At 40.1% G+C, this 20,493-nt stretch overlaps 1 protein-coding gene across 2 annotated transcripts in view; it reads right to left on the bottom strand.

Moving 5' to 3' along the window:
• atp8a1 (ATPase phospholipid transporting 8A1) overlaps positions 1–20,493 on the bottom strand; it is a 103,599-nt gene that overhangs the window by 66,178 nt on the left and 16,928 nt on the right. For both annotated transcript variants that reach the window (XM_069171912.1, XM_069171913.1), the window contains exons 2-9: positions 19,710–19,824; positions 12,804–12,903; positions 10,052–10,150; positions 5,446–5,491; positions 5,115–5,155; positions 2,469–2,542; positions 999–1,068; positions 785–912 (exon numbers count right to left, since the gene is read on the bottom strand). In XM_069171912.1, the coding sequence (XP_069028013.1) occupies positions 785–912; positions 999–1,068; positions 2,469–2,542; positions 5,115–5,155; positions 5,446–5,491; positions 10,052–10,150; positions 12,804–12,903; positions 19,710–19,824 (673 nt within the window). The remainder of the gene's footprint in view (positions 1–784; positions 913–998; positions 1,069–2,468; positions 2,543–5,114; positions 5,156–5,445; positions 5,492–10,051; positions 10,151–12,803; positions 12,904–19,709; positions 19,825–20,493) is intronic.

The following is a 20,493-nucleotide window of genomic DNA, read 5'->3' as shown; positions in this document are numbered from 1 at the left end:
TTACATACAGCCACAGATTTAAAAGGAGCAGTGTGCTGGATGTAATAGCATCTAGCAGGGAGGCTGCAGCCAACTAAACACCCTTCGCCTCACCCTCCTCTTCCAAGCATGTGGGAGAATATACAGTAAATGTTTAGTTTGTCCCATCTGGGTTACTGTAGATACATGGTAGTAAAACATGGAAGAGGACCCCCACCCTATGTGGACATTAAGACCTCATTCTAAAGAAACCTGATACAAAAACCTTATTCTTGATTTCAGGTGATTATAGACTCATGAAAACATATTTATGAATTTTAAGTTAATTTTCTTCCAATTGATCCATCTATATCCTACACACTGGTCCTTTAACATAAGTCTGCCTGATTCCTTATCGCTAAATAATACTACCAGTAACCAACAACCAATGTCACACTAAGCAAAAAAAATTCTCCATTTGTGAAAAGAGTTCCATCAATTCAAAAATACTGCCTATAAAACTATTAATCCTCCAAAAGCCAAATGTATCTTCAGGTGACAACATTTATTGAGGATGGCTTTATTGTCCCAGACTCCTACAATCAAGCAATGACACAGCAGCAACACAGCTTTACAATTGGAAAGCCTCCAAACAAATGTGCAATAAAATATCAGTGAAGCAGGTCCTTTTATTTCTTCAGCAGAAAGATTAAATGTGCCCTAAATCCTCATAATGCACTGATTCTGGCTCTGATACTGGCTAATGGGCTATTGAGTAAGTAAGGGGGAAAGAGAGCCAGGCATGGAGCTCTGCGACTGAGCCCACCTGTGTCCGGTCAGGCGGATGTTCCCGACAAACTCATACAGATGGCGGTTTGGGCTTTCACACTCCATCCGCCCAGAGAGACGCATCAGGCTGTCGATGTCCTTTATGTCTGCAGTCACTTGGAGACCCTGTTGGTTCAATTACAGCAGCATTAAAGCGGCGTTACTTTTTACTCCTCATTGTATGCAAGGTAAGTTGCAAACGAGACACTGACCTGTCTGATCTTAAGGTTTGTTTCCCCGTCCAAGTTCGACGTTTCAATGTAGCACATACCCTGTGGCTCACTGTTGTGAAGGGAGAGGACATGGACATTTGGAGTGGCGTTACGATAAACATCAGTAAACTGCTATTCAATTACAGTAAATCTAACCTCAGCTGTTCACTGTTTTATATTATTATAATAAGATATAATATTGTACAGTATAGCAAAAATAGTCTATCAGTATTAATGTAAATTTTACAACCAGTCTCGATTTATTATCAACTAAATGTGACAGAGAAAGGGGCCACGACAGGACAATAGCAGAAGACTAGAGCACTGCAAACAAAGATGCTGCATGCCAGCAAAAAAGGCCACCACATTAATAATCTACTGAGGTTACCCATTTAATGTACAGTAAACCTCCTTAGAACAGATATAACATCGTTGTTTGGTGCTGCCCCTGAGTTTAACTGTCTTTCAAGAGAAGCTAAAATACACTGCAGACAGACAAGGACAAGAGAGAGAAAAAAAACATCCGAGTGGGGCGAGCAGGAATACCGAGCACAACAAACAAAGCAAACAAATGGGCCTCTGACAGACTCTGGGCACAGGGACAGAGAGTTAGAGCATGCCGGTGGTTAAGGTGAGCTAGGGTCGCCGGTTAGCTCCTCTTAATGGAGTAATTTATTCATGCCGAAGACATTGAAGCCTGATCACAATCAGTGAGATATTTGGAATCTGCTGCTGTTAGCCATCAAATGTGAGTTTGGTTTCATGGAGATGAGCAGAAGTCTCCTGTGATGGCCAGGAAGTGAATTCTAAAAACTCTACTATTCATAAAACAGCAGAATACTACTTTATTACTGATTGCGAGGTCCACGTAGGCTCATAGAAATGGCAGTAACATGTGGTGGAGTTCGTGAAGTTAGCGACACTATGAATCCAAGATGGTTTTCACCTTCTCATCTTGGAATGTGACTGCATGCAAAGTGCCACATTTACTTTAATTGTTGCATTCAAGGTGCAATACAAGCCATACAAGGGCAAGAATGTGGAAAATATATTCACACCCACAAGAATGTATCTAAAAAGATGCAATGTGCTCCTGTGGTGTAATACTTCATGTCAATTCACTCGTGTTAGAGATTTCAGCCAAACATTTAAAAGGGTCTATGATACACAGGACGTAGTAAAACTAAATACAACAGGATAAAATCACTGTATAAACGGCCAATAAACTGGCTGCCAAACCACAACGTAGAGGAAAAGTATGAATAAGGAAAAAGGAATGTGCTGCTTGTTGACTGTGGCACTCCACTATCCGGATGTTGCCAAAATAATCACAGGCCCCTTCCTTCCTCAAGTGTGGAAAACAAAACCTCTCTAATTTGTGTCAGGAGAGCTAAAATGCGTTGTCCCGGTTGCACACAGCCCCTGTCTCTCCCACCGCTGTTTTGTCGGTAATGTTGCTGGTTTTCTGACCTGGACGACAGTATGACGAGGTCAGCCGGGAGGTGATCCCCATTTGCAGCTCTGACTACTTCCCCAACAGCCACCTGATATTAGCAACCGCACACCAGCAGGGGGCGAGAGAGAGAAAGTGTGGCAGTTGTTCGTAACAGGGGGGCAGAAGAGTAGAGGATGAGTGGGAGGAGAAAAAAAAAGGAATGGAGAGGATAAAAAAAAAAAAAAAAAAAAAAAGACAAACAGACAAACATAACAAGGGAGAGAGACAACCGTTTCAGTTTCAGGGCGATGAGAAGAGCACAATGATCAGTCCTGTATGATCAGATATATGGTTGGTCATCTGTTCTCCTTTTCACAAAACCACTTGGAAAAACACATCACAGTGAGATTGCTGGTTGTGCCTGAATGCTGAGCCAGCAGAGGAAGTCAGGACTTCCCGGTCTAGAAACTGAAGAACAATATACTGTAAATTTGAAGTAAAAACAGAGGTAGAGAAAAACTGCAGGCTGCAGTTACAGCAGGTCCAAATGGTTTTTGAAAAGGTGAAGGAGGTAGGTAGGTTTATGTTGATATGATTGTTCAAATCTAATCTAAAAATCACATTACCACCAACTCTCGCTGAGGAATTGATGGCTGTTACATCAGACTGAAGAGGATCATATTTAATTCAAATGCTTGAAAGTATTATTTTTAGATGAGTATGACCCATCATTTCAAAAGCAAGATTTCTTTTTTAACCCACTTTGACAATATTGGCTGGATGTACTATCTAACCATGACTTCTTTAGGGAGAGCTGAGAGAGAGCAAGAAGAAGAAGAAGAGAAAGAGGGAGAAGTTCCCCACAGTCTGGCAGCAGGGTGGACTCCTATACCTGGATGATAAAATGACAGCATCTGCAGGAACGAAATCACTGACATTTACTCTAATAATATCGCCCGTTTCAACCTGTGAAAATAAACTGGTTACTGCTGTGGGTTGCCTATAAAACAGCATAAAAGAAAACATGAGCTCAACATCAGGAGTAAAAAGTCACAGCTGGAAAGAGAGAGGGGTAAATACCAGAAAGCATTTAAAGATGGTAAAATACTGATGAGAAGACACACTGACAAAACAGCTGGAGTCTTCTTTCCATTACTGCTGAACTTTGTATTCCATCATTCATTGACTTCAGTCGCAAAAGTAGCATTTATCCACACTTTCACCCTTAAAATCTGGTGAGACTTTCGTGTGTTTTCTACAAAAACCAGCTCCTCGTGGCTGTACAAAAATCCCGATGTATTTCCACCAAGTTTAATGTTTATTTAGCCACTGAGTGACGCTGTAAATAAAGTTTGAATATAAAATTAATTCAGATCAACAACAAAAAAGGCAGCAAAGAAAATTAATTAAAGACACAATTCGTGACTTGAAGATCAGAGAAGATCATTATTATTTAAAAAGATCAGAGAAGAGGAAAATGATAAACTGAGTAGTAGCGTTTAAAAAAAATCTATTACAGCAAAAAAAAAAAAAAAAAAAAAAAAATAGGATTAGATAAATTGCAAAACACATAACTGAAGAATTTTGCTGCCAAATTCATAAGGACTGACATCATTTTTCCTTATTATAATCAATATTAGATATTTGTCAAAACACAAGTTAATCATTTTGGCCATATTCAAGTTGCCCTGAAAGAAACTTGGAGCCCAAACAGAAACTTGGTACAGAAGCCTGATTCATAATATGCATGTGCATGATGAAGATGTAAAAAGGATGAATTATTTAGACGTTGGCTTTTTACAAGATCTTTTATGTGGATGAAGGGAAGGGACATTCACATACCAGCGAGTAAAACAGTGGTTTTCTTCCTACTGTGATGATTTCAATCCACGAATCAAAACATGTCCTTGGCAACAGTAACAATGTATTTTTATTGCCAGTGTAGTTGCAGTTCATGTAATCATACGTACACCCTAAACCTCAGATCAGCTGTTGGTATTGTTAGTATGTTGTGTATTTCAGTTTTCTCTGTTATAACTGATGTTGTATTCATTTAAATACATTACATGTCTAATTCTGTGCATCAGCTTGGAAATTAAGATGTCAACATATTTATACAAACACAACACATATCCTGCTGTTAATCTAGTTCTCAGGAACAAATCCACAAATACTTCATGTAATAATTAAGTTCTTATTATCTGCCTTTTATCCCACAGAGCAGGAAGAAAGATTCAGCTCACATTGCACTGCTACATGCTGATTGTAGCCTCTGATGGAGGAAGCCGTATATCCAATTATTAAGCAGGCCAAATGTACCTAATTTCCGCACCGCCCGGTGGTTTTCCTCCTCACTCTCTGCTTTTAGCTGAACTGCTCCAGCCACAATAATAAAGTAGTTTCATTATGAGGGAAAAGAGGAAGCTGCTCTTTGTCCTCCGGCATCGCCTTCTGATGACCGTCCACATGGAAACACGTGATTAATTAGTTTAGGCTGGATACAAGCGGGGTATGGTGTTGGTGTTGTATGTCAGTGTGTGCTCGTGTTTATGAGGTTTCTCTAAATGACAACAGCACAATAGGTGGTGAAAGTTGTGGAATGGATGATATGTCAGCTGCTCCAGATGAACAAAATAAGAACTGGCTGAAATGACCATTAGTGACACATTGTGGGTTCATACCTTCTCCCAGTGCACAATCTCCCAGGCACCATTCCTCAGTACTGCGGTGATTGACGAGCGAGACGGGTGAAGTTACGGTCAGAGAAGAAGAGGAAGCCAAGGCGACAGAGAGAAGAAGATAAAGAGACCACAAAAACAGTTGTTAGAAAAGCACATATTGGTATTAATGTTTTATAGCCATGTTACAATGCAGAAAATTGGGTTTTTATCCAGACCTACTTTCTTGCTGGTAATAAAAAATACTTCTGCAGTACACCAAATACAGTAGTGACTTTTCTAGTAAAACCAAGAACATTTGGTTTTCCTTGAAGAAGAAAATAGTTTTCCATACCATGACATTCCTTTTTGTTGACAACATTGTCAGCATTGTGGCGTTTCTGTAAGACAAAATAGAACAATATATCTACATTATACATAGGTCAAGTGAAGCATATCACAAACAAACATATCATACAAATTCTAACCGTCTTGGAATACAAGAGCCTCTGCTTTTCTGATTTTATAGGCAGAAAGGTAGTGAAGAAGCTGACACTGTATATCACGACTTACTCCGCTGAGAGAGGGGGAGATGGACATCTGCAGTTCCTGCAGTGACTGCAGAGTGATATTCTCACAAGGATTACACAATCTTTTCAAATGCACAGACTGGTATCATGCAGCGTTTTATCCGAAGCACCCCACAGTAAAATCACTGGATGGGGTTTATGTGTGGTCTCAGTATGAATCCCAAATCTGGGTAATGCTCAAGTTTAACTCTGCCTATTTATCCTGACAGGGTCACCTGATAAATGGAACAATGAAGCAGGATTTAAGTAGTGATGTAAAGTTTGTCACGTGGCTCTGAAAGGACCGTCTGTGTGAACCGAGTTACAGTGCAGCATTCATTATTATTATTGCTTAATTTAAAAAACAACATAATTGACATGGAACATGCATAAATTAACTGCTAATCATGGAAAATTCCAAATATTTGTTGGCTAAAACTTTTCAGATGTGAGGATTTGCAGCTTTCCACTGTTCCATATGATTATTATTTGAATAACTTCAACAGTTGATGAGCCAAGACCAAGAAATTGTCATGTTGGGCTGGTCGTGTGCTTCAATGAAATTTTGAAGATGGATGGATTCATTGATGAATCACAAAGATATTTTGCAGACGAACCAACCAGCGACCAGCAGTGAAGTCAAGCCTCAAAGCCTCGAGTCGGAATTTGGCCGGCGCCATCTTTGTAGTCCCGAGCGGTTTAGAGCCAGTGGTGACCATATTTGGACGATCTAGAGGGGAGCAATCGGGGGATCTGACGCAATCTCATTGGAAACCTGGCGACCCGGCAACCTGACTGCACCACAGTCCTGTCAATCAAACAGACACGCCCCCAAAAACACTTTTTTTTTTTTTTTTTTTTTTTAAATTTTAAGCTTATTTTCTAATTAATGACGGGTTTCTTTTCAGATGGACGGCCAGATTAACTAACAAGTAGTGACTTTAGCTCGCAAAACCGAAATAACTCATGTCGCAATTTTATTGACTACCAATTTTATGAGACTAGTTGAATGGGAGTCTATGGTGTCAAGAGGCTTTTTGGAGCCAACCTTTAGTGGCACTCGGGGGTATTGCAGTTAAAGGCACTTCCGCATCAGCCTCATTTTTCAGGGCCGGAAGCTACGTCCACTTTTATATACAGCCTGAGATGAACTGATAACGAAAATAGTCCAGTGCCCTACAGTATATTAAACCAACAGTGCATCTTCCTACTAACTAGTCAAACTGTATACTGTGTGGGACCACATCAAAGTACAAATCATCAGCATTACTTCTCCCCATGTCCCTCTTGTTGGCTGAACAGTCATGCAATCAACTGACTTCAACAGCTGATTCCAAGGGACAGCCTGTCAACTAGCATCACACTGAGTAATAATGTGTCGCTGCATCCATCTCATGTAAATGATCACTGTGTTTTAAAATCTCGCTCCTGAAAGCAACGCGTGCTGCGTTCGATTGACAAGGAGAGGACACGTCCGCTCTCATCTCCGCTAATTACCTGTTTACAAGAAGAGAAGACCTATTCTCATTCAGTCTAATTCAATTTTAAACTAATTTGGCACACTGTACTGTGCGGTACATTTCAGGAGAAGGAAAAAAAAAAAAGTATTGGAGCCGGTCACCGAGGGAACTGAGCATCGTAAGGTGAAGTGGGCTGTATCACCAGAGGTTTTCCATCTCCTCACACAGATTTTCTCAATGACCTAGGGACTCAAGCTAGCAACCTTACAGCCACAATAACATTGGTCTTCTGCTACAGCTGCTATCAACCCAGTCATAGAAAGGCCTACAGTGTACAGTGCCTCTGAGCGACAAAAAGTTCAAATCATCACATAAATAAATCTGCTCTACAGGCTTCTTTTTTTTTTCTCTCTCTTTCGTTTCATCCAATCTTCTTTCTGATTTTATGTTCCAGTGTGTCTGCTTCTTATACATCCAAACTTTTTCCTCTCTGCCATCCAGTTGAATCAAATTTGATTTAATATCCTTGCAACATGCTGTAGTGTCTAATGAATTGGCCGGCTGGGTCACATGGCTTCAGCCTTTAATCGGCTGCACTGTGCCCAGGAAAAAAGTTTGCTGGTGGAGACCATTACAAAGCTCATTCATCATCCCCTGTGTAAGAGCTGTCAGCTAATTTCATTCATTCGCACTATTAGGTCTGGCTGTGAAGACCCTCCTCTATTAAAGTGGAGGAGGAGCTGCACTGTATTTGTATCAGCTGCTCCACAACTTTTCCTGGCTTTCACCCGTCTCAAATTCACAGCCCCTCTCTCTCTCTCTCTCTCTCTCTCCCTTTCTCGACTTCTGTCCCGATGGACGTGGAGAAAGGGAGATGTTCCGTATTTAGATGATGTGTGTAATCACAGTGCAGTAGAAGGCATGTGGCGCACAAAAGGTTATGCGTAAATACTGCAGTATCAGGCCTCTGTAGACTCCCGCCGTAGAGGGGAAATTTAAAAGCAGTGAAAGATAAAAGCAGCATCGGCTTGATTAACCTGCTAATACTGTATGCCTGCAATATAAACCGAATGAGACAGTGAGTAGTAGTGAAGGACGTTTACCCACACAAGGGCAAGAACAAGATTTTCTCTGGTCTTTCAACTGCTGTTCTTTTTAATTTGCATGAGAGTGTGCGAGCATTAAAAAAAAACTCTTGTTACTGTGTAAAAGTGCAGCACACACTATTGTGAAACACACTGCAGCTCAATTTCACAGTATTATAAGTCTGTTTTTGTAATATTTTAAGCTGAAAGATAGCTGAACCACTCCGAACAAACAGGCTGAGTGTGCTGCAGCAGAGGCAGCTAGCAACAAGATAAGATACGTGCTGTACAGTGTGTGTGTGTGTGTGTGTGTGTGTGTGTGTGTGTGTGTGTGTGTGTGTGTGTCTGTGTGTGCGTGCGTGTGTGTCCGTAGTGCATGATTCATGAAGTTAGGGGTCAACTTGTGAGGGACAGCACAGTACAGGGAACAGACGTGTGTGCAGGTGACCTTCAGCAATAAAGACGGAGTCATCACCACTCTGTTCCCATGTTTTTCACAACAGGCCAGGAGAAAAAGTGCTGCGCTGGTCCCTTCAGCACGAGATAGAAGCTAATAGTATAGAGTAACTGTCCACTGGGACCTGCATAACGGATCGCATTGCAGGGTCACTGCAATACAGTAGAATGCAACGTTCTCTCACTTAGTTCAGACAGACTTGAAAGGATTACTTAGCAACAACAGAGGGGGCAGATTTTGAATTTAACCTCAGCCAAATTCATACAATAAAACGATTTATCCAAAAACAAAAGAATACTGAAATCAAACTTTCATACTCGATGAAAAAAAAATGAAAACATTTCAAGCATCTGTTCAACAGCTCAGACTTGCTTGGGGGCGGACAGTTGTTTTGTTTTGTTAGTACTAACTGCCTTTGTACATGACCGTTCAGTATCTAGGTTAATTGACTGAATGAGTACTCCGGGTGCAGTGGGCACAGCTGTGACCTCTGAAATGAGCACTTGTGTGTGTGTGTGTGTGTGTGTGTGTGTGTGTGTGTGTGTGTGTATGCGTACGTCACGATGCTGTGTCTATATGTTGGGAATATCCTGCTGTGGTCACATTACCATCACTGCCTCCTCTGTGCTCGACAGGGAATGGTTGAGCACTCAGAGGACACACTGTACTGAAAGACAAAACGAAGACCCTGCACTCTGTATAAGGAGACAGGCTATACAAGTTAAAGTGTGTCACTTCAAATGTGGACTATTATACCGAGAAATACTTTTTCAGAAGATTAGATTTATGCATGTCATGTACTCAGCTGCCCGTTTGTGTTAACTGCTTTGGATGGTGGAGTGTATTAATAGCATACATGGATAAAAAGGAACTAATTTAGGACACAACTGAAGACACGACGCACAAATTGCAAAAAACACTTGAAACAGCAACATACAATACTATACAAGGCTGATGCAGTTTTGTCCATATTGTCTGCATTAATTGAGGACCAATGCGGAGAGGCTGAGAGGTGAAGGTTGGTGTTAACCAAATGCAAATGTGGCCTTCAAAAGTATGTTGATTGCCTTTTGATAGTTGCTGACTGCATGATTTTTACTTTTTCATAATCAGACTCTTGCTGATGTGTGTGTATTAATTCCTGCTGTAATGATGTTTTTCTAGGTCGGATGATGGCTCTCAGGTAATATCACTCTTAAGACAAACACCACATGACAAAAAACATTCAAGCGATAGAATCTGGAAATACTTTGCAATACACAGAGTATAAAAAAAAGGTATTGATTTATATTTAAATAGAAAACATTAACAAAACAAGTCACAGACGTTTCTTTCCCCACATCAAGGTTAAAGCAAGCTACTATCAAATTCTACTTGGGGTTTGTCTTACCAGATCCTCAATGATCTCCTTGACCGCAGCCACCACCAGGATGAAGAGCAGCGGCACCAACGTGGTCCACCGACCAGTGGGAGACACATCTGGGATTTGCTAAAAGAGACACAATATAGGGATGTTAAAAGAAAAATTTGACATTTTTCATATAAACTTTCACTATAAATATAGATTCTCTGTGTCTCTGGGAAGTAGCTGCAAAATGTGCTGTTCTTCCAGTCAATAACTTTGTCACTGGTGGCCGCAAGATCTAAAGGTTAACCGAGCTGTCTGGGTAGCCAGGGGACGCTCTGCATGCCGCACCAAAACAAAACCTTGTCCTCTTTGCTTGTACCACAAGTAGCTCAGTTTTCAACGACAAAGATGTCATCGCAAAATATAAGTGAAGAGGCTGTTACAGACAAGGATAAATATTACAGTGTTTTGGTTGACTCCGATATTAAGCTGGATTCATTTGCGTCTCAGTATACAGCCAAAGAATTGCAAGCAGAGAGGTCGAGGCTGTGGCTGTATTAGCCGTGCAAGAGGATATGGCGAGTGGGAATCATCCAAAAACAGAGCTGTCTAGAGCAAACAGCGACGGGTGGTTTCTTTGCTCAAATTGACTTTTATTGCCAACAGAAACTGAATCACTCTTCTATAATGAATTTCAGTGTGGGCAGTTTTTGTTGGATGCTGTCAACAACCACGTCCCCCGACAAAGCTATGAGTGCAGTACCATGCTTGAAAACTTTACTCTGAACTTTGCCAGGGATGGAGACCTTCTTCAGGATACCAAAAATAATGTCAGCAGAGAGAGATTAACCACTGAGTGCGTATTTTCGTCACCTAATGCTATGTTTTGGCAAACAAAGTGGGCGTTCGGGCCGATGCACCATGTGGTTTGTGTTTAAGACAGCAGCTAACGTTACAACATTTAATCAGAACGAGGAGATCCCAATAAATAACCACCTGTGTGCAATGCATTATGGTACATGTAGGCACTACTGACAGGAAATCTCAGAAAATCTCAGCTTTCTTGATGAAAATAGCACATTTAAGAATTTATGGCTTTGACTGACGACACTTACCACCAACAGTGAAAGGGCATTCACATTGAAAGCAGCACATTTTTTGTTTAGGTCAAATATTAGCGAGTTTTCACTGAAAATAAGTTTAAGAACACTTTTATGGATCCAAATCAAATCAACCCTTTGCCAGTACAAGAGGATGGCAGAGCCCAACAAAATAAAATGTTGCACGACATTACACCCGAATTACATGTATGGTTTTCTCAGCTCGATTGCAGGTTTGAGGTGGTTTTAGAGAAGGGTCTTTTTCGCACAAAAAAACAAGACGCACAGTTTCAGATGTCATCAATAGTGTCAGAGGTTCAGCTTTAGTAGCCTAGTTCCAGACCAAGGAATGACCACCTGGGCCTACAATTTCATTAAAACATCATTACATTCAAAACGTAAATGCAAACTCTGAGGTACATCCAGCCCCAAAAAACTCTCTCCGTACAATGATATTTCTGTCATTACCACCAAATGTTTAATTATTTGGCTATTCTAGGTCCTTAAAAATTAGCAGTCAAACACCAGCATAATTAAAGCCAAGCCGGAGCCACACGAGACAGTCAATGTAATACTGCTCGAGGTAAACTTGAACGAAATAGATCTCTCGTCTCGCTCATCTGCATAGATGTTTTATTCAAGGTCGCAACATCGACAGGGCAGGTAATGAAGATTCACACTGGCTGCTTTTCAAAGCAGCTACTTCAAGGTCATAGATAGAGCCCTTTCCCATCCTCTGAGCTCTCATTAATGTGGGATAGTCTGTCAGCACAAGTAAAGACAGAAACTCAATGCTGTGGAGCTTTTCCTTTTCTCCATTCTTTAATCTTTTCCGGTAAGCTATGAACACCTGAGATATGGATTTCAGCCTCTTTGAATCATGTCATAATAATTGGTGGTTGAGGCTTTAAGTGTTCTTAAAAGGGATTATTGTTGACCTATACAGGCAAACCATTCCAAACTTCTTTAGGGCCAGAAAGCCTTTGTTCTGCTAAATCAAAAAAAAAAAAAAACAGGCAGCAATGCCAAGATCTGGAGCCATTGTTGGACCGTCATCAAAACACGACAAGAGCTGATAATCAGATTGGCACTGAAATCCCCTGCCCAGAAGAAGCTTATATCTTTTAATAAATTCACTACTAAAAAGATTTTAAAATCAACCCTGCTCTCCAACTTGTGGCTCCAAATCACTTAGACTTCTTTTGTGTATTGCCCAATTCCCATGTCACACTTACAGCACAATGCAGTCGCTGTACTGCAGTGTTAGGGGTACAACGAGGGACTAAAATACACCCATCCACAGCACAAGCACTGCATATTTCATGCATTTCCAAGGCATGCAATATGTAGTATCAGTGTGTTAAGTCTGTAGGTAAATCTAGTTTCCTTTTAAAGTAGGCACACAAAGTATTACATGTATTATTCATTATCAAGATATATATATAAAGTACTGTGTCTGAGTGTGTCTGTATATGTGTGCGTGTGTGTGTGTGTGTGTGTGTGTGTGTGTGTATATGAAATTACAGACATGACCTAGGGAAATGATGTCTAGGTCATGGCAAGCAGTAAAAGTAAATTACACATTAATGGGAACAAGGCCAAATTTAAATATGAGAAGAGCAGTGATGTAATATTAACACTTTTGCATTTCTATGTCAGAGATGCACAGAAACGGCAAACCGACCGCGTCTTACCTGCAAGAGTGCAATGAAGAGAAAGAAGGCGTTGGCCGCCCTCCTGAACTGTGAGTACAGGAACCGAGGAAGGAAGGTGAGGACGTTATATTTGGCTGTGCTGTGGATCAGGCGGCAAACAAGGGTGGAGGGAGAGGAGACAAGAGACAGAAAAATATAATAGGTTAGTTATCAAATCTGCTAATACAATCCCAGACAAAATGTACTCTCAGATCTTTACAAGATGACATCACTGATATTGTATACAATAACAAGACGAAGCTTCGTATTGAGACAACCCTGGTCATATAACTGCATTTTCAATAACCTCCTCCTTTCCTAGCAGCCCACCAAATCTTAAGAAGTCTTGGTGTTGCAGAGACGTGCGTGGCTGCGCTCGCATGTGTGACTGATGAACAGCACAGTCCAGTGGACTCGGTGATCATAAAGAATAATTAGGAGGAGGAAGGGAGCCAGCAGAAGGGGCGTAAAAATCTCCCAGCAGATGTGAGCTATGTTGCCTGCGCTGCCATGGGGTCGATGGTGATGGTGGTATATTGACGCTGGTGGAGCTCTCAGCAGCCCCACAGTCAGACCTCCAGCAGTCTGATTTACAGCTGCGTTAAAGGGCCAGTCGGAACAGCCGCTTTGGGAGAACATATATACCATGATGTACGCCAGGCCGCTGGCGATGCTTCGCTTACTCGCGCGTGCACAAAAGCCGTCAGACATACACAAGCAGAATATCGCGGACTGTAGCCTCCAACTCGTCTAAAGGCGACTGAGCATATGGAGCTCAACATCAGAGATACCGCAGTTTTGCTCCTGTTAAGAGTGAATCATATTTGGCGGGCACATTTTCACTTGTGGCATATCCGCAAGCACAAGTTATAAAAAAGTGGACTGGCCTTGATTTTAGTACAAAGTCACTATACAGTCACTGTCGCCCTGGCCTGCCTGGTACAGTGGCATTGTCTGGGACGGCGTGAGTAAGAGCAAGGCATTGTTCTGACAGCGGCACAGTGTGACACCAGCCTCACTGAGGAGCCTGATGAAGAGCCTTGTAAAAAGAAAAAAGAAAAAGGGGGGCTGGTCAAGAAAGAGCCAGCTTTCATTCATTCAACAAAGTCAAGTCTTTAGTCATGTGTAATCAGTTCAGGTTTTGGGAAACAAACAAATCATCTCTGAGTATGTTTACCTCAAGGCCTACAGAGCAGAATAATCTGGAAGAAAATAAAAGATGATAAGCTTAACCGCTGAATTTATAGCATTTTATTTTTCTCTTATTTTCAAACTCGGATAGAAAATTTTAATGTATAAAGTTGCCAGAAACATGTCTCTTTATTGGATGTTATGACAGAACAGCGCCTTGATTTTTTTTTTTTTATCAACATCTTTAAGTTTCATTATTCATTTTGAATTTTGGTATCTGAAGTTCACCAATCTAATTTGAACAACTTTGTTAAAAATGTTTTTTGAAAAGTTCTTAAAATTAAATGACTTGAAACCACATAAAGATATGTATTCAAACCACAGAAACTTAGATACATGGTCCTGAGAGTAAACTATTTATATTATATAAATTCAGGACATTTCGAATTCAACAAGTATTCAGGTGTTGAGTTCTTTGTAAAAGTAAAATCCTCATAGCTTTTTTTGCTTTCAATAAATTCCAACAGAATGACACACAGAGGAGATTTCTCTGTGATCTTTACGTAATGATCCTGTCATTTTAAGAAGAAACAAACACGGGGCGTGCACATAAATATAGATGTATTTGGGTATTTTTTTAAAGGTGCTTCTGACAATTGTTTCACTTGAAAACGTCGTTATGCAACAAACAAAAACAAAAGACACAGAACTTTACAAGTAAACAACATTATAACTAAGACGTTAGATAAACTTCAAATATATTTTGTATGTTTATAAGCTCAGTTTGTCATTATAATCTATCGTCATTGTAATAACAGAAAGCTCAAGGTTTCCCATCATAAAGTGAAAAGCCAACAAACAAGCTGAATAATATATGCAAATACAAGGAGGTGGAACAAGAAGGCATTATGTGTGTCTCTTTGTATGATTATGTGGGTGAGGGTAAAAAAGAAAGAGTGTGCACGACATAAACTGTACCGTCCTCATTATCTGCAGAACTTCTATGGTTTCCACATTTATTTCTCCTATTCATTCTAACCAGAGGAGATCGTTTTATCTTCAGTTTAGTCACCGGGGACCTATTAGTTTTTATCAAATACTTTGCGATAGATCATCTGACCTATTGGAGTGAGAAAAAAACAAAACAACAACAACAAAGTGAGCGAACAACAGCAGCGGTTTACTTTTTTCATTGTAGTGACCGCCACAGTCACTGGAGATACAAGAGAAGCTCTGATGCAGCTAAACCTTAAAGCCACATCTTCATCGTTGGGTTCTGAATGCATTTGTCATTTCTTCTTTGAGATCATCATTTTCTTCACTTCACCCTTCATTCTGATCTCACGGTGCTAAACGGTAAAGCATGTGTAATCTCCAGTTACTCCTGTACACTGAATCACATAACACCTCACTTAACGGACAAGTATGGATCTTACGTTTTATTTCCTGGCAGTGCTGCGAGAATCAGGAGGATATGAGAGGAGCGCTTCCTCCCATTTACTCACAGATATCAAAATGATAGCTATGAACCGCACATCAGAGGACATTTCCACCACAGTTAAATGTCTAACATTGCAGTACGTCATTACGGACCCCTGTTCTGGTTTGTCTAAGCTTTGTATAAGATTTGTGCGGGGTAAAAACTGCTGACACAACACTCGACTACACGTAAGTGCCGCAGTGTACCGATGCTTTGTTGGGTGTGGTGGGCTTCTAGGGGCCACGGATAGAAACAAAGACTATCACAGTGCTTTAAAACCCAATGCCCATTTAAGTATGTGTTACTTTAAAATAAAGTTTACACACTCTTCCAGCTCAACTGCATGGTTAAAAAAAAAAAAAAAAAAAAAACAGGTAAAAGTTACTTCACCGTTGCAACACTATGTCATATTTATCAAAATTTGGTTTGACAGTTTGAAATAAAACATTTCCAATAAGAGTGGGTAAAAAATCTAGTATTTGGCTTCAGCATGGATGAAACACTTGTGGGCTTTAAATTTGAAACATTTACAGGAAGTGTGGCATTTGGGCGACCAATGGTGCAACTTAACTACGTATTTAGAAAAACTCCGTCAGTGTAACCACACGATGCCCTGGACCTTCCTGTCAATACTTTGTCTTGAACACGATTGATCAGGACATGTGCACGGTGTTCATGTATCATGGCTCATGTTTTTCTTCGAGGCGTTGTCTTGTCTGCAAAACTATTACACGGATTTCCAGCAGGTGTCAGAGAGCATCAGCGAGTTCAGTTCAGCAGCGGCTCTCATCACCGCTGTCATGTATTAAAGCTGACGATCCTCTCCGTCCATCAGCATGCAGAGAAGACGTTACTGCCTTTATTCATAGCACACTTTTTTAGAAGCGTTTTCTCTCTTTCATGTGTAGAAAACAACATTCCACAGTGGTTTCTCAAAGCAACACCAAATTAGGTAAAGAACAAACACAAACAAGCCTAAACTGCTTTTAATCTTAAATCATTTTTTATTTATGAACTTTTTTCTGGAGCTTATACAATCACAGTCAATTCACAGAGTTCATTTGGAGAAGTCTCGTATGAAACACACTGTTCTTTGAATTAAATGTATGGGTTGATTGTACCATAATAATCACAACTTCTATAAATTGGTTGTATTGTCATACAGGTGGTTAAAAAAATGTCTGAATACAATGAATATTTGTATGCAAACACACATTGCTTGGATAAAGTTGTACAACTGGTTGGATCAGTAACCTTTACAGGTGACTGACCTATTGTTTTCCTGTATCTCCTTGAATGTTCCCTGACGTGACGGGTGTCACATGCAGAGCTAATTATATAATTATGCCACAACAATGACGAGCTAAAAATATGATGTAAAATGCCCCCAAGTATATTGAGGAAAGTGGGTGGGGCAAATTGAGATTCATCTCAAGGGTCACTTGTTTTCATCACGACACATCAACATTTCATGGACGCTCACTAGTAAAATGGTTTCCACAGCCACTCTTTGTTTACCATAGAATAAGCTGTCAACATCTCAGTACTTAATCATCTTTACACGACAACCAGATCTTCCACCAACTGCAGTGCAGCTGAACAAACAATCCACATCCACCCTTACATATAACTGTGTAACCAGGGTGACTGTGTGTTTACGAGGAATAGCGTGCGTGCGATTCCGTGTGACAGTGAACGGTGACATATTCTACAGGTAATGATGCTGCAGTGGGAGAATGAGATCCAGTGAAAGCGAGACAAGTGGAAGTGTTTACAGTCTGCTTGCAGGATAACATTCAGCATTTATCACAGACGCAGCTCCTGCATGTGTCTCCACAGGTCTCAGACAGAAACCAATCCTCGCCAAACAAATTAGATGTTCAGAGCAGCCCGAAGCTTTCGAGGCCTGAGGCGAATATTTGGCCAAAATTGGGATTTCAAGAAAAGAAGAGCTCAACAAAAGCCAAGTGATCTACACAGCTGTGTACTTCTCTGCTGATATAATGCAGTATTTACTTCATTAATCATTTAACAAGACACAACTTGGGTGCATTACAGTCAGTAAAAGTGGTGAAATTAAAACCAGCTTGAAAAAGGCTCACGGTGTGCTCACACTTAGTAAATCTGCTGGTATTTATACCTGTAAAAACGGAGCTACAATTTTTCAAACTTTGACATGTAACTTTTGTTGATTGCATCTTATTAAATCAGACGTGTTATGTGCAGTATCAGTATTTAACCGATTGTCAATCATAAATAAGCTTAGTGATTCTAAATCTGATCAGAGGAGGTGAATAGCAACAGTTATTTATGCAACAATATTCACATAGTCCAGAATTGAGAACTGCAAAACAATATTGATAATTAGCATCCTTATTTTTACCACAATGTGTGCAGTGTTTACAATATCAGCTTCGGTTGAGTAAAATTAGCTGAAATTTTCCTGTATTTTTCAGAGTGGGCAGTCCTCTACTGAATTAATAACCACCTCCAGCAATACTTTTTAAACACCAATCACCATATTACTTAAACTTCTCTGATGCAATATACTGTAATTCCAACATCAACCATCTGGTGCTTCAAACAGGACAAGCTAAGTCTTCATTGCAAATGCTCTTTGACCTTGGTCTGCTCATAACTGTTAATTAATAACCAAGCTCACCTAAAATGAGCCAGTAATGTTACATCTACGTAACTAACTCTAAAAGGAGCTTAACATTTTTTTTTATAAATAAATAAGGTCGAATGAGCCTCCATTTCTTTAGTTGGGTAATTTAAAATAGGAAACAAACAGTAGTAAGTATTCGGCATTTTTCTCAGCTGCTTGCATCCGTTATTTGTCATGTCAATACGTGAAGCTGACTTAACAAATGGCATAAAACTTTGCATTCATAGGCCTTTTTTTTTCATTTACTATTCCTGTTCAGTTTATAGCTGCGTCGGTGTAAGCACATACATATCTCAAGCTGCTCATGCAGCGGGAATGCGAACAGTAATATTCCTTGACAGAGGGCGGCCTGAACCAACAATCTTGACCTTTAATGCTAAAAGCACTGCAGTCCTCCTGGAGGAGCAACAGCATAAAGAGGTCAGGCTGGAATATCTGCACTAATGCAGCGCGCCGGTGATACAAATCTTGCGGGTATTTATCAAATATCATGTGGCTTTAGGTACTTGTCATGGCTGCACCTGTGGAACAGCTCTCTCTGCTGCACAACAGTGGTGGCTCTGTAAAGTTTAAACCATGGCGCACATATTCAAAAAGCCTTTGTAAGAAGATTAAATACAACATTTTAAGATATTGTAGATCAGTCTGCTGTTTATTTAATGCTTCACAGTCACACCAGAAAAGGGCAAGTTCACAAAGTATATTGTACTTTTTCTCCTCAAGATGTTTGTTGGAACATAATTTCCATAACATACGCTCAAAAGGCCCTTTAATGGATTCACAATTTCCAAAAAGGTTTGCTACTGGGAAATTCTCACCAGTCTGACATTTCAGTAGCAGCTGAACTGTCAAAGCGTGCCTCAATTCAAGTGTTTTGCTTGTGACTCTGAAGGTTAATTTCGGGTTAAAGGCCTGTTAAGCTGCAGGTCACCATGGAAAGCACTGATGGCCTCTGGGGTGCCAAAACAAAGTCAAAAATAGCAGCAATTCATTCCAACAGCAAAATGTTTTAGAGAATGCAACATTGAGTGCAAGTTTCTAATGTGGCTGAGATAACCATTCATTTTCAGTAACACAGGAAAAGCATCTTTACTTAAAGTATTTACAGCGGAAATTCAATGGAAAGTATTTAAGGGTCAACGTTGTGTGTCTGATCTGAACGACCTAAACTCATCAGCTGTAAATTAAAGCCCTACTGCATTATGTTGTCTTCATCTCCTGTTGTAAATCTCAGCGGTAGAAATATCATCTGATTTTTCTTCTAATGGGAGGACTGCTGCTAATGTTGCTTCCTGAATTTAATGAGGAACAATACGACATTTGGCCATTGTTTGTGTAATTTTATCTTAAGCCCCATTGTGGCTGCACTCAGAGGAGATGTCATTTTGTTTCCCAGCACAGCTTTCAGCTTAATGCATGTAGTTTATCTAGTAGTTATAAAAGTGGACCTCTAAACTTTACTACATGATATTAACTTAAAGCATATAGCTTTAAACATGAAAAGGTTACAGTATGTGGTCATAATTAAGCTATCAAGCCATTGTAATTCACAAATTTTCCAACAGTTCGCATAGTATATCAATATTTTTCATCATGTTAAGTGATTTTCGATAAATAATCTCCTTACCTGACTCGATTGCAGCAAAACTTTGTGAACTGTTGCTGATTGAGGTATATCATCCGGGCATCTTCTTGGTCAGCCAAGGATGTCTTTTCTGATGTGTCCTCTGTCTTTTCATATCCTGCAGCGTGTGAGAAAAGACATTTTATATGTTTAAAAAAGAAAAAGAAAAATCCGCCTTGAGCACAAACAAAAGTAAGATGAAAAGGTGTTTTGAAGTGTTTCAGTTGGTGCGTGTCGAAAAGTCCCCAAAGGAGTTTTTGGAGTCTGGAGAAGGAAAGTCAGTAACTCTTAGACTGAAAAAGCTATAGAAATCTATGGAGTTTAGGTGACCTTGATGCTTTAGAGGCCTGAGACAAATTTAAACAACTTATTTTTTATAGATATACTAATAAGAACCCGAGTATTTTTATACATTTATGGTGCAGTGATGGATTAACTTGGTGTTATAACATTTCATAATGCAATAGTTTTCAAAAGAATGTGCCGTGCTCTGCAAATACAACACAGTGCCTTTATTTCTTTGCATCTACGATGGATTGCCCAATATATCATTCTAACTGTTAAAGGCAGACTACAATCACCGCAGTTTACACACAATGCATTGAGTCATTTGTAATTGGATGTACGCTAAACTTGCCTCAGCTCTGGAGCAATGACCTGATGGCAATATAATGGTCAAATTATTATCGTAATGGAGTGAGAAGGCGCTTTGGCAAAATATAACGGCAGGTTTGCCAAATGACGTGTCACTGAAAATACATCTCTTATTACTCCCTCTACAGTAAAA

This window comes from Embiotoca jacksoni, unplaced genomic scaffold (genome assembly GCF_022577435.1).
Source record: "Embiotoca jacksoni isolate LCO1_2020_lvr unplaced genomic scaffold, fEmbJac1.0.p SCAF_5, whole genome shotgun sequence".
Taxonomy (NCBI): Eukaryota; Metazoa; Chordata; class Actinopteri; family Embiotocidae; genus Embiotoca; species Embiotoca jacksoni.
Note: the sequence above shows the minus strand (reverse complement) of the source record. Positions and strands in the feature narration are given on the sequence as shown.